The 15,442-nt window shown below is 35.3% G+C and overlaps 2 protein-coding genes across 3 annotated transcripts; both read left to right on the top strand.

The window, feature by feature from the left end:
* The first annotated feature begins 4,718 nt into the window (after positions 1-4,718).
* Positions 4,719-7,377, top strand: LOC18047815 (SPX domain-containing protein 3). The gene is made up of 3 exons (XM_006445261.2): positions 4,719-5,047; positions 6,422-6,587; positions 6,708-7,377. The coding sequence occupies exons 1-3, from the start codon at positions 4,808-4,810 to the stop codon at positions 7,079-7,081; spliced, it is 780 nt and encodes a 259-aa protein (XP_006445324.1). The 5' UTR covers positions 4,719-4,807; the 3' UTR covers positions 7,082-7,377.
* Positions 7,378-12,427: 5,050 nt separating this feature from the next.
* LOC18046898 lies at positions 12,428-14,464 on the top strand. Of its 2 annotated transcripts, none has more exons than XM_024189979.1 (2): positions 12,428-12,606; positions 13,223-14,464. In XM_024189979.1, the coding sequence occupies exon 2, from the start codon at positions 13,271-13,273 to the stop codon at positions 14,267-14,269; it is 999 nt and encodes a 332-aa protein (XP_024045747.1). In that variant the 5' UTR covers positions 12,428-12,606; positions 13,223-13,270; the 3' UTR covers positions 14,270-14,464. The 2 variants fall into 2 exon arrangements, with proteins under 2 accessions (XP_024045747.1, XP_006445323.1); XM_006445260.2 differs by having other exon boundaries at positions 13,200-14,464.
* The last annotated feature ends 978 nt before the right edge of the window (positions 14,465-15,442 follow it).

Genomic DNA, 15,442 nt, shown 5'->3' with positions numbered 1-15,442 from the left:
ACTTGTGATCATTGACATTGATCAGGTTCCTTGGCTATCTGAGTGAAATGATTGTGATGATTTATCTGAAATTAAGAGCGAGGGTGATTGGATGCTATTAAAGTTAAGTGATCTTGATGATTTGTCAGATGTCATGTCATCAACCAGAATTTCATATACTTAAACTATAGGATTTGGATAAGGCTATGACTATGTTGGAGTTCACCTACAATGGAACACATATCTCAACCACATAAGTAAAGTGATAAATAGTAAAAAGTTCATTATAACTCATTATTTATTATTTATCACTTTACGTGTGTAGCTGAGATTGTGATGATTTATTTGAAATTAAGAGCGAGAGTGATTGGATGCTATCAAAGTTCAGTGATCTTGATGATTTGTTAGATGTCATGTCATCAACCAGAACTTCATATACTTAAACTGTAGGATTTGAATAAGGTTATGACTATGTTGGAGTTCACCTACAATGGAACACAGATTTCAACCACATACGTAAAGTGATAAATAATAAAAAGTTCGTTATAACTCATTATTTATTATTTATCATTTTACGCGTGTAGCTGAGATTCGTGCTCTACCGTAGGTGAACTCTAACATAGCCGAACCCTTTGAATAATCATGTAAATTTGTTAAATTATGGTAATGACTTGATAGAAATTACGTCATTTTGAAGAGCCTATATATATATGTAATGCATATTAGCTTGTAGCACAAATTTATGTATTACAATTGTGTCTCTGTATTTGCAACAGCAATAATAGGCTTCTAAGAGATAAAATAACTGTGTACAAATGCCTGATAGCTTTCTCTTATGCTAGGAGTTTTTACTTCACAATTGTAAGTTTTGATTTTCCTCACCTTAATTTGACGGCTCTCTCCCTCCCTCCCTCTGTATATGTGTGTGTGTAGTACCTCGTTCGTGGACTTGATAAATTAAGGAAACTTAATATTCTCTCTGCCTGTAATTGTGATTCTTGTGTGAAGTTTTTATGTCTAATTTAACCGCTTCACATGATCATATGTATCAGTCATCCGCATATTGTTACCTTGCTTGGACTGGCTTGATTTCAGTTTTCTCTTATCGTGTAATTTGTTTTCTTTATCAATTCGTGCATAGAGTTTCTGTTGTCAGCACGTGAACTTCTACCGTTGAAAAGAGGATTGCACTTGTAGCTGCATTTGTATCTTCCAACTTTTGGAACGTACGAATTAGTCCTAGATGTTGTGTTCAAACCAACCTGAGGCTAATTTTGCTTGAATTTGAATTCCGTCAAGCAACTTTTTAATTTTTAAATTTTTTTGATGGGATCCTCATTAAATTTCTCTTATTTTGCTTTTTCCCATCCCCACAATATAATGAAAAGAGCAAATATGGGTAGGGAGAGAGACATATTTTGGGAATATGTAGATTTTTTATTTTATTATTATTACATGAGATTACTGCTCAAATTACAATTCATATTACATGAGAATATAATTGATATTTACAAATCAGATTATTACTGGGATTAACTTACATCAATGCTTATGGGACCAACTTACATCAATGCTCACTAATATTTGAGGGATGTCTACTCCACTTACATTTTGGTAAGGGAGAAGATTAATTTCGCACAATTATACGATATAATTAAGGAAGAAAATACCCCACATTGCGCTTGAGAGGGTTCGAACTGCTGCCCTCCAAGTTGGACTTAAATGACCGGTTTTTGTGCAAGTTTTACGACAGGCGTTTTGCTGGAGGCATTCCTAGGATTAAATCACATTTATCTTGAGTGAGTTTGAGGCCCTGACATTCCTGAAGATGTTTGAATTGCAGCATTTCACGCAATTCATACTCACTAAAGAGAAAGCTAGGTGTTCGATCTCTTCAAATAATAATGATCTAGAATCTGAAATCATTTCAACTTCAGCTCCAAATAGGAAAGCCAAGAGTTCTCTTCAACCTACCGTTCTAAGGGTATGTGAGAAGGATAAAAGAAGAGCTGATAAATTGCTGGCTAACTTCATAATCTCAAACAATTTGATAACCTGAAGTTCCCAATCCACCATTTCTGGGTGACCTGCTGAAGAGCATAGCAGCAATTGGGCCTTGTTGCAAATTACCTAGCTGTTCATCACAATTGATCCTAGGTGTCAACAAGGAAATTGAGTAGTACATTACAAATGTCAAGAATTTTTTCACTACAACATGCTGATCACTGTACAGGACTTGTGCGCATGCTTGCAGCAACTTCTTCAAATGTTGAATACCATTACTTGCATTAATTTTCTTGGTCAGTTAATTTAAATGAATCTTTATTGTGTTTCTACGCATGCAGGAAAATGGCGGGAGTGTTGTGGTGATCCTTAACCTATATTGCAGAAGATTTCCATAAGCCTTTTCAGCCAAATTCACATGCTGTACTTCATTATGTGACCATATTAACATTCAGCAGAATGCAGAGGTTACTGATGAATTAAGCGTGAACATTATTATGATGGAGAGAAATTTAGGGTGCTCAAACTCAAATCACAGAAATTGGAGCTGATTGACGTTGACAGGATAACTGGGATTCCTGTCTATGCTCACGAGCATGTTCAGAAGACATTGGAGGATCTCAACTGGCCGATTTGTATAGATTATCGTGATTTATTGGCGAGGACCAACGACGCTAGTGACCGGGTTCCAGCTTTACTTTTTTGACATTAGCGACGAGAGTGATTCAATGCTATCAGAATTCAATAATCGTGATGATTTGTCAGATTTCATCAAACCAGAATTGGGTATTTAAACCATAGAATTTGAATGATCGTGTAAATATATTTATTTCATAAATATAGTGCCTTGTTAGATTTTCAACTGATAACTAACCTCAAGCAATGTTGAGCTTGAATTAATTAGTATTTCGTTGTTACCTGGCTTGATTTATATATTTTCTAAATTAACAACATTCAATTGCAAATATCTGCATCTGTTAATTGTTTGATGACGAAGTAACATTTGTATCGCGCTTATCTTCTACGCCACTTCAGCCAAAATTAACTTGAACGTGTAGTTAATTTGATGGATGGGTCTAGTGCTTTTGAGTTTGTGGTAACTAAATATGGAAAGGGGGCATTTCCAATCAAGAAATGGGATCCATCTGAGAAGCCATTTAAAGGTATTATTTTATGGCAATGTTAATAAATATTATTCGGATTTCATTTTTTTTTCAGAATTACTAATGATCATCTGGCACATAGCATTGCAGAGTTTAGCTTTTTTTCTTGTCAGTTCACTGCAGAAGATGCCTTTGGAGTTTAATAGTTTTGTTAGATATCACCAATGAGAATAGAATGCGAGAATATTTGGCCCATCAGATTTGAACGATCATCTTATCGACGATTTTATTACAATTAAATTCTTGTGATGTTCTATTAGATATTAATCATGAGCTCTCTTGGGAATGATCATCATGATGTGATGAAGCAGCTATGATATGAGCTGACAACCATTTGACCCGTTTGTTAATAATCTCTTAGAGCAAATATCTGCATAACAGTGTTTGTTCTTGTAGATCAATTTTGCTTTGTTTTGAAAACCAATTATAATCTTCCGACCCAAAATCAAGCTAAAAAATTGTTTTATTTTTTCCCCCCCTGTTTCCTCTGCGTGTAAGCAATGTAGCGGGCCACCATGGGCGTTGGAACTTGGGGGGAGCATTTTCGGGTTCAAAATCCACACATTCCCATATTTGTTTTCTTGCGTCAGATTTTAAGTAACACCATTTTACATATCCACAGGAGATTCTTGGGAGATTCCTCAGTATCTTCCTCTCCCCTATTTCCATTCCTTTTCTTTTTCTTAACTTCACTAAATTCACCAGCATTCACTCACCTACAAGTAGGTCCTACTTCACTGGAGAATAACGTCTGAATCCTCCGGTTTTTCATATTTTTCCAACTACGGGAATGGTTTCTATCATTTGTGTCAAATAGGTCCTTACCCCCTATTGACTTATTGCATGATGATGACCAAAGAAACCTTACGGTATTAAAAATTTTAACGTTCATAATTAATGTAAGACTAAGTATTTTATTGGTTGGGGAAAAAAAATTACTTGAACTCGTCCCCCGAGATTTTCTCTAATAGATAATTAAACTTTTATTATTTCAAAAATGGATTGCTAAATGCCAATTATTTTTATAAATGGACATTAGACTCCATTTTACTAGCGAATTGTGTACATTTAATATAAGTAGATTAACAAATAAGTTAAATTTTGAATGGAACTGTTGTTATTCACTAATTTTGGTGGGCATTTTAGTGCACTAATGCCTTTATATAGGTACAAGTTAAGTAGAAGAAATTAATTCATAAACGAAATTGGGGTACCGGGTATGGATGACAATTTCTTGTAAACGATGGAGGTTTAGCAATTCATTTGTAAAATGATAGTGGGTGTAATTTGCAATAAAAGGTGGGTTTTGAAACATAGAGGCAGAGAGAGAGTCTTTGGTCTTAAGCATGACTTGCGAGTATACATTCAAGGCGAATATGCTTTTGTTAATTCTCTTATTTCAACAAAACTTTCCTTAACGCCACTTCATCACGCCAAGCATATGCCCTCTAATATTCTACCAATCTTTTTGCTGAATAATAAAACCCGTCGGGGCCCCACACACCCCCGTATATTTACATATATATGTGTGTCAGTGTGTGTGTGTGTGTGTGTGTGTGTGTGTGTGTGTGAAATATGATATGATGATGACGACGATGATGCCCTTGATTCGTCCCAATTGATCTTGCCTTTGATTTTGAATCTTGAGAGACCGAGAGATCATGAAGTTCGGCAAGAGATTGCAGCAACAGATTGAAGAAACGCTGCCCGGTTGGCGTGACAAATTTTTATCCTATAAAAGGTTGAAGAAGCTTGTCAATTTGATCTCTTCTTCGCCTCCTCCATCGCATCGGCACTGTGTCGAAGCTGAGGCTGACTTCGTTTACTTGCTGAACCACGAGATCGACAAGTTCAATGCTTTTTTCATGGAGAAAGAAGAGGATTTCATCATCAAGCGAAAGGTAAACAAACATTATTATTCTTTCTTTCTTCCTTCTTTACACCACTCATCCGATTTTTTGTTACATTTTTACTTGTTTCATATGTAATGCACTAGTAATTAGGAAATCTAATCAAACTTTTAGTTGCACCGACGGACGGTTCACTAAACACAATTTTTAATTTGCTAAGTTATAATCAATGTAACTTACAGTCAATGCAGAACATGCAAAAAATTATAACATGGTAGTGGAGTTCATTGCCATATTATAACTGCTGTAAGTTATATTGATTGTAACTTAACAAGTTCCTTTTCTTGTTTTTAAAGGCAAATTTATTTATTTAAAATTTGTCATAATACAAAGATTCTTTATTACTCTTTTTTTTTTCTCTATCTCTTTCTCTCCCCTATTTTTCTTAGTGAAACAAGTGGTTTAGATTAAATTTTTAATTTTAATGTTAACAATCAAAATAATTTGTTTTACTTTTACTTTATGTATAATTAAGTCGAATTTTTTTTCATTAAATTTAGAACTCTAAAATAGACTTACAGGAGGAGTAAAAGCCCAGGAGAGAGAGCGAAGGTAAACTGCGTTCCGTTAAATGCTAGCTTTACTTACAAGCGAGAACGGGGCCCCACTTGATGGACTCCGTTTCTTCTGGGTCACCGCTCTTTTAACTTATTATTTCTTGCGCTAAATGCATGACAGAATAAATTCGTCGTTTGAAAAATTAATCATTTTTCGGGCAGCTTTAAATTAACCTAAAAGTCGTTTTTCATGATCCCTAATTATTTGACAAGTAATAACTGAGTCATTTTAACAAAATTAAATTTAAATTAATGTAAATTATGGATGATATGTAAACATTCTGAAAGTATGATGTCAATCAATCATTAAATTTATCGACAAGAATGAAATGTGGAAACCAACATATGGTTATATGAAGCATAATTTTGTTGCCACTGCTGCAAATACTTTTGCAATTTTAAATTGCGAGCATCAGAATTTGCGCACACAATTCCTATTTCCCTAAACCTCCCACCTTTGAAAATTCCAACATTTAGCATTTCGGATCAATGCTAGATAGCTAAGAGATTCTTTGTTTGAGATAACAAAAGGGTTCTAGGAAAGAGAAAGGAGAAAATAACGTAGATGTTATTTTTCTTAATGAGAAGGTTTTTATTGTTCCTTAAATATTAAATCATTCATTCACTATTTGTTTTAAATTACTGGTTTGAATTTTAAATATTCACCAGCCATCCATCCAGTGGACTATTATTTCTTGAATACACAGAGTGTTATTTCAAAGTATTATTGTAATTCTAACAAAAAGTAAATTGATAGATGAACTCAAAACAAATTATTTCAAAAACTTTTTTTTTTAAAAAAATGCAGGAATTACAACAGAGGCTGCAGAGGGTGATTGATACATGGGGACCAAACGGAGCTCGACCTTCAGAGACAAATTGTAAAGAGGATATGGCAGAGATTAGGAAAGATATTGTCAATTTCCATGGCGAAATGGTGTTGTTAGTCAATTACAGCAATATCAATTACACAGGTAACCCATTTAATCGAAGAGTTTTATTATTATTATTATTATTATTGTTAATCATAACGTCAGGATCTTGATCTTGAATCGAAATAGCTAATGTCATTAATATGATCGAGGTTTCTGTAGGTTTGGCTAAGATATTGAAGAAGTATGATAAGAGAACAGGCGGATTACTGCGCTTGTTATTCATTCAAAAGGTGTTGAAGCAACCCTTTTTCACCACTGAGGTTGTTTCGAAACTGATCAAGGAATGCGAAAGCACAATAGCCCAAGTGTTTCCGGTTGACGAAAAGGAAATAGGAAGAAGAGAACCAACAATAAGAGTTACAGGAGAAGGAGTTTTCAGAAACACGGTTGCAGCTCTATTGACAATGCAAGAAATCAGAAGTGGAAGCTCTACACGAAGTCAGTTTTCGCTGCCTCCTCTCGACTTGTCGGATTCTGAGTTTATTCGGACACTTCAGATGAATTCTCCTCCTATTCCCATACCAATTCTCTGATAATTGAAATGGAATTTATCAAACAGATGGTTATAGCAAGCAAGAGTATAAAATTGGAGTATTAATTATAGGTGAAATTAGACAGTTTGATTTATACTTTTTATGCTTTTGGAATACATGTAACAGCTGTTATATATATTACTGTGTTGAGGGTAAGCGGACTTACATAAGGGTGTTTTATTGTATACATGGGCATTTTGTCGCATTAAAACGACCAAATGATTTGTAATATTTAGGTGGTTCTGTTGCAAAACTATATAACTTCTGTATGTTTTTCACGGCTTATGGTTTTTTTCTTTTTTTGGGGGAAAAAATTCTTATTTATTTATTTTTGAATATAAATCTCAAAGACAATAAGATAGTTGAGGAAGAATATTTTTCATTCATACATTAAAATCAAAGCCAAAAAAAAAAAAAATGGCGCTAATGCATCTGCTACTTGGTTAAAAATGCTTGAGATATGACAAATCCGAAAATCCTACTTTGTGTATAAATAAACGTTTGAAACAATTCAAAATAGCTCTGAATATGACCCTATAAACTAATAGAATAGTGTGTATAGAATCTGACTCAACCACTGAAGGAGACAAATCAACCTCTAGAGTGAGTTAAATGCCAAAGCCCAAGGCTTCAATCTCGGCTGTCAATATCATATTAAAAAAAAAAATGATCAACTCCAACCACCATCACCAGCCTCTCACGGTTACGAATCAGAGCACCAAAACCCACCAGCCCTGTCCACAGCAGCATCAGTATTTAACTTATACCAACCCTCACTTGGCCTTTCCCAAAGAACACACAAACGAACACTACGACATACATCAGAAGCAGAGCGCATAAGATCAACACTATCCTCCCCCAACAAACCCAAATTAGAAGGCATAGGCACGAAGGCAAAAGAAGCCAAAACCCCTTGAGCATGAGTAAGCACACTAGAGGCTGGGAATACATTATGCTCGTATAAACAATTATTACGCACCCACCATATACCCTACATAACCATTGTCACCAACACCAAGTGAAAATCAGTGCCAGGCGACACAGAGGATGCATACTCAATAAAATCCCGCAACATAAACCAGGAACGATACTGAATAACTTCAAGAAAAAGAGTCAACTCCCACACTTCCCGTGCATTCTTGCAAAATAATAAGGCGTACATTACAGTTTCACCATAAAAACCACACAATCCACATTCCACATTCCACATTCACTGAAACTTTCTTTTTAAATAAATTAAGCATAGAGGAGAGAACATCACACAGAGCCCGCCAAAGAAAAATTGTAACGTTTGTTGGGACTTTGAGATTCAGGACGTTATGCCATGGCTGGGAGGCTACACCCTCTGAAGATCCAGCATCACAAGATTCTCGAAGCTGAACAGCTAAATGATAGCCAGATTTTACTGAGAAATCCCCATGCCTATCAAAATGTCAGATGATAGAATCAGGTAAGGCATGAAAAGGCAAATTAATCTTTGAGGATCTACTGAACATCGGGCTCCAAGAAATATTCCTGTAGTAGCACAACATTCCACGAGTCATCATCTGCAATCAAAGAATCTGCAGTCTCCTGAGGATCCAACAAAATCGGCGAGACAGGTTTAAAGCTAAAAGGCCTCGGGATCCATTAACTATGATAAACACGAATTTTATCACCAGAACCCACGCGCCATCTAATACCCCGCTGAAGAAGCTCCCTACCCCAAAGGATACTACTCCAGTTATAAGAGCGGTTAATATCGAAAGCACCATCTAACAAATTAACACGGCGATAACAGCGAGCCCGTAACACCCTCGAAACAAGCAAATCATCACATAATAAAAGTCGCCACCCCTGCTTAGCCAACATGGACTGATGAAGCAAGAGACATCCCGGAAACCCAGCCCACTTGATTTCTTTGACTTACTCAACCGCCACCAACCCATCCAATGAATACATGGCTCCTGCTCAGTTGAATGCCACCAAAAGACTGAATTTCCATGGAAGACCATCACAAATACTCGATGGTAATCGGAAAATACTCATCGTGTATGCCGGAAATGCCAGAGCAGCCGTCTTAATCAGAACCTCTTTACTCCTACATGAAAATGTTTGTTCCCGCAAGCCAATAGTTTCTTTTCCACCCGGAACTGGAGCTCGTGGAGAAAACAAAAGCCTTTCGTTGCCTTCCAACCATTGCAGCTAAACCCAAATAATGATCTAAAGTGGAGAGACTTCATGAAAACCAAATATTCTTTTAATCACCAATCAAGCATAAGAATTCACACACGGACTAAACAAGATAGAAGATTTATCATAATTAAAAATATGGGCCGAGGCCAGAGAATATGCCTGAAAAAATTCTCCCAAGAAAGTCCAGCAAAAAATAAAACTGTCATCCGCATAGAGTAACCCAAAGATTAGGGGCAGAACGGACCCCCCGCCGCGCAAATCATACAAGAAAAAAGCCTCAGCACAGACAATAAATAAATACGGCTACAGCGGACAACCCTGTCACATGCCACGTGTAGGCCGTACAGAATCCGGAATTTAACACAAGCCATAGTGAGATGCACCCATTGATCAGCAAAACCCAATCGGACCCATCATCTAAACCCCATTCAACACAATCATAAGCCATCATAAGTCTTACTGATGTCTAATTTCATTGCCACCAACCCAGACTTACCAGATTTCTGGGACCGTAACTTATGGAGGCGTTCATAACCCACAATAACACTATTAGTGTCTCAGTGATCAGTCTGTTCGGAATAAAAGCCATTTGGTTTGTCGAAATCACCTCATCTATCACTCTCTTGAGTCAATTCGCAAGAAACTTAGCAATATTGTGGTAAATAACGTTATCGAGACTTGTGGGATGAAAGCCAATCACCTACGTGAAAATTATAATCATAACCAATGTTTGTTTCTCACCATAAGCATAGACAGAGTCGATGCATAATTAACCAGAAAAGAAAATGAGGTACATAACGTGGATTTTCAATTTATCAGTTAGGTCATTTAATTACTTTTTAAAAAATAGTGACAGTGTGTGGCCATTTATCTCATAAAAGCTACGAACCCCATTGGCCACTTCTTTCTCTTTTAAGATATTATATTACAACCAAGGGTTTAGTTTGTTTTGAATGATTGTCGAACATTGCTAAAAAACCTTTTTTAAAAAAAAAAAAACAAAAGTGACATCTATTCACCCCTAGAAATAAATATTTACGATCGAAGAACAAATCTCCAATAAGAATTTGACATTGCTAACCCATCATGACTATTCACACTGCCATTGACGTGAGTAAATGATTCAAATACTGCCAGCTAATTCGTTTTAATATATTCGGCCCCACTAACTGAAAAGATTTTGACATCAGGCAATAAATCATGCGCTGGAATATAATTCGTGGTTACGTGATAGTGAAGTTCGATCTTCCACTGGTTCGTAATCTGATGTGAACTTTTTAATTTCCTTGGATAAATAAGACATAAATCGGAGTGAAAAAGCCTTAAAATTAAATTCCATGGCTAATCAATTTTGTTAGCATTCCATTTGAAGCCTGTGAACTTTTTAATTTTAGGCTTTCATAGCTACTTGTTTTAGTTAAACTGAAATTAATATTTCATTTTGGGTTTTCTGATGGTAGAGCTTGAGATTATGGTGAAGTAACTAATTTTTAGCTGAAAGCGTCTCGGTTGTAATGGGATTAGAAGCGTGTTTAAAGATGGGTATAAGGAATATTAATTTAATTTTATAATCTTGTAATTGTTGTTTAAGTAATAAAAATAAGTGTGAAGAGTATTTTGATGAGTTTAAATATCCTCATTCTTTATCTATTAAAATGACCTGTTACTCTCACCATCTAACACTTTGTTTTGTTTATTTATTTTATTTTATTTTAAAGGAAAGACTTTGTAAATTAACAAAACCAAAAAAAAATAAAAATGAACAAACTAATCATAAACCTTAGGGCCTGTTCGGTATCATTTTCAGGGCCCTGTTTTCATTTTCGTTTTGAGAGTACATATGTAATTCTTGTTCGGTCGGCTGGATCCAAAAATGAATTATAAAACAAATAATTTATATTATTTTTTATTGTTATAAAACTGAGAACGTGTTTAACAAGTTCTCATATGAATCACAAATTATATCACAAAAGAAATTGCAAAACAAAACCCAAGCCTAATCTCCTTATCCCGATCGAAATTCACATCTATCTCTCTGTCAGAGTTCTTCAACCACGATTCGTCATAGCTGTCTCCCTCTCCATCACGGTTCTTCAACCAGAATCGACTGCTGCCGTGTCCCAGCTTCTCTCAATTGGTGGTAGTGGTGCTGCTACGGCTTCTCTTTTAAGGATCGACTAGTGCTGCTGCTGCTATTGCGTCTCTCTTGAGGAATAACTGGTGATGCTGCTACTGATGCGTCTATGCTTCGTCTCGGCTGGTGGTGGTGGTGGTGCTGCGTCTCTGCTCTGTCTCAACTGGTGCTGCTGCTGCTCCACAGTGGATGCTTCTGGGTTTAACGGAATCACGAATTTACAATTGCCCTTTTTTATTTAGTGGTTGTTAAATTAAATAAAGTTTAAAACAAGTAGGTGGAGTGAGAGATTCGACAGGGGACTGATCCAACAACATTGCCTTATTTTTATTTAACCTTGTGCTTTTAGTGGGGGGTAAAAGAAGACCAATCAAAACTTCAATTCTCAGAAGCCTTGTTTGATTGAGATGTTAGCATACAACGTGCTGCGTGCGTCTATTTCGTTGGCTTGGAGATTGGTTTATTAAAAATCATAAATAATATATATATATATATATATATATATATTGGGGGGGAAGAGCAAAAGTATTTTCTGTGGGGACTGGGGGGAGACCGGAGAAGGAAGGCGAAAGGAATCAAAATCAAAGACGTGTTGAGTTGTTACCATCCTTTTCATAAATTCATTTTTTTAATTAATGATGATACTCAAAATTTATTATCATGTAATTTTTTATAATTATTTTGTTTAAACTATTTCTGGAATGGTTGTGTATGTATTAGTTAAACAATTAGTTTTTATTCATAAATGTGACTTAAATATTTAGTAAAAACTGTTTTTTAAAATGATATTAACGAACACATATTCATTGTTTTTATCATTTCAATTGTGTCTATCAAACGCATATTATTATGTTCAGTTTTAAAATACAGGATATAAAAACTTATAGCAGACACATACTTAAATTCAAAATACAACAACTGTAAAACACTATTTTTATTTTTATTTTTATTTTTAAAAAATACACATTTAAAAATAATACCAAACGGACCCTTAAGGGTCCTATGTTGGTTTTGTTTGATGGTGGGTATCAGTGAATAATAAGGCCCAATTTGAATAAGCAACGTACATATCAAGCCCGTTTAGCTAATTTAAGAAATCTTCTCTCTATTTCCTCCCGATTTCGTTTTCATTTTCTCGTTCCTCCTCTGCGTTTCATCAGACTTAACTTACAAGCTCATTTGACACCAAGATTTCATAAGGAGTTTTCTCGACGAGGTAAGCTTTGTGTTTCATTGGATTTTCATTCTTTATATCAGTTAATCTTTTACGAAATAGCCTCGAATTAATATTTTCTGGCCCTTTGATTTGACCTCGCTGCTTTTATACTGTCGTTTCTGAAGACAAATCGAACTTTGAAATGAAAAAATTTCTAGGCTTCTCCTGGAGACCCTGCTGTCAAAATGCTTTTTAATTTTTTCTAAATTCCGTGTTCTTTAGTATTCTTTTGATTTGTGAATTTGTTGTGAAAATTGTTCTTGGGTCGGTAGCCCTTCTCAGCTTGCAGCCAGGGGATTTTTCATTTTTTCTATAAAGATAATTCAGTTATTATTGGCATGTGACCGAGTGCCATAGTTTGTTTCATTTTTGTCGGGATATTTTTTTGCCAAAGGAACCAAACTTTAGTACAGCTAATGGGGCAATATTTATCTTGTAATAGGTTATTTGAGTATATTAACTGTTAGTTTGATATAATCTATAGTGGAGCTTGTATATGAACTAAATGTCTTTGTGGTTTCTTAGCATGAGGAATGCCATTCTTCTTCATTTTTTCTGTTATCTAATGCTTTTTATTTACTTATCTCATGAAGTTCATATGCTTTTGTGACTCAAGACTCCAGAGCATAGCTTTCACTCTGAGCTGCTAACATTTCTGCAAGTAATGGCGTCATTGGCTCAAGCTCCATCTGCTATGTCGACCGTTGGGGTTCTGTGGACGCTACCCAGAAGCATGAGATTGGTAAACTTCAAAAGTGCGATCCCTGTAGTCACCTCACCTTGTACTCATGTTAAACATTCCCCTCTCTGCTGCACAAAATTGACTCCATGGGAACTATCACCAGCTTCCCATGCTCCCACTGATGATGCTGACTACAAGATCTTGAACAAAAATAGCAACATATTTGAAACTTTGAGCTCTGACAATACAGCTGAAGCTCCAGCAACGAAAACTGAAGAGGTCACGGATGCAAATAATCAGCCATTGGTCCAGCTTCAGTTTCTCAAATGGCCAATGTGGCTTCTTGGCCCCTGTATTCTCCTAGGCACAGGTATGGTACCAACTTTGTGGCTACCGATATCATCCATATTTCTTGGCCCCAATATTGCCAGCCTGCTTTCCTTGATTGGACTAGATTGCATCTTCAATATCGGTGCAACCCTTTTCCTCCTCATGGCAGATTCATGCGCGCGGTCTAAAAACACAACACGGGCCTGCAATAGCAAGCCTCCTTTCAGTTACAAGTTTTGGAATATGGTTGCAAACACAACTGGATTCATCATCCCCTTGTTGATGCTGTTTGGCTCACAAAAGGGCTTTCTCCAACCCCAGCTGCCTTTCATCCCATTTGCAGTTCTTTTAGGTCCCTACCTACTGCTTTTGTCAATACAGATTTTGACTGAGATGTTAACATGGCATTGGCAGTCACCCGTGTGGTTGGTGACCCCAGTTGTGTACGAGTCTTACCGCGTGTTGCAACTAATGAGAGGGTTGAAGCTAGGGGCTGAGCTCAGTGCACCTGCATGGATTGTGCATACAGTTAGGGGCCTAGTTTGCTGGTGGATATTGATCCTTGGTGTGCAACTCATGAGGGTCGCCTGGTTTGCTGGTTTCACAAGTCAAGCTCGCCGGCAACAATCTCCTGCTTCTGCTGATGGTTAATCTTGTTTTTCTGCTATCAAAGAATTACCTGAAACATTGTGGTCTCAATCAAATACAGATTTGTGAGCAAACAATAAAGTAAAATGTAGAATTAATATATATTAGCTGATTGAAAACTTGGTTATTGGTCTCAATCAACTCATCCATACCGTATGTTGTATGGAGGTAGAAATTTAACGTCATAGAATTTTGGTATTGGAAACTTTTTATTTATTTATTTATGCTTGAAAACTTGTATATAAGAATATATATATTTCAAGTAAGCACTGTCATTCAGTTAGGGTCCGTTTGAGATTGCTTTTGGGAGGCTTAAAAGTAATTTTAAAAATTTAAAAGATAATTTTAGTGTTTGGTAAAAAAAAATTAAAATTATTTTTGTCAAAATCAGTTCCTCCTACAGTTGATTTTGAAAAGTAGGGAATGTGTAACTTTTAAATTCTGATTTTGAAAATGAATTTTATCCTTTAATGCAATTCCATAAATATCTTTAAAATTATTACCTAATCCCAAAATTATTCTTATTCAAATTGAAAACAAAATCAATGTTTTAATAAAAATTTATTAAAATTCATCAATATAAATTTATTAATATTAATTTGTCGGTCGAATTATAATTAAATTTGTTTCACCATATTATAAATTTAATTATCAATTGTTTTAAGATAAAGATAAAAATAAAATCAATATATTATTTTTTTAGCAAAAATTGTTATAATACACTATTAAAAATAGTAGATGTACCTACTTTTATGTGTATAAGTAAATTTTATCTTTCTTTATATATATTTTAGTCATTTGTTTTCTCTTAGCAGTTTAACACTAAAGTTTATTAAACATGTAAAATTACTTTTAAAACTCACAATACTTTTAAAAATAAAATTTATTAAATACTTAACTAATTCTCTTTACAACTAATTAGTTATACAATATAACCAATATCAATTAATTTAAAAGTTGCAGCATTCTCGAACTCACTCTTTTGGTTAGTATAGACTTATAGTTCTTCTTTCAACCAAATTTTGCTTTGACTAGATTCTAGGGTCTAATCTTAAAATGAATAAAAGCTGCATTTCATTGGTTGCGTATTTTCTGGAGTTGACATGTTAGCTCCAATAGGACCGATACCAATTGCACTAGTAATTGATTTTAAACATCACTGAGACGGACCAATCT

The sequence above is a fragment of the Citrus clementina genome, unplaced genomic scaffold (genome assembly GCF_000493195.1).
Source record: "Citrus clementina cultivar Clemenules unplaced genomic scaffold, Citrus_clementina_v1.0 scaffold_3, whole genome shotgun sequence".
Classification (NCBI taxonomy): Eukaryota; Viridiplantae; Streptophyta; class Magnoliopsida; order Sapindales; family Rutaceae; genus Citrus; species Citrus x clementina.
This window is presented reverse-complemented; position numbering and strand designations above follow the sequence as displayed.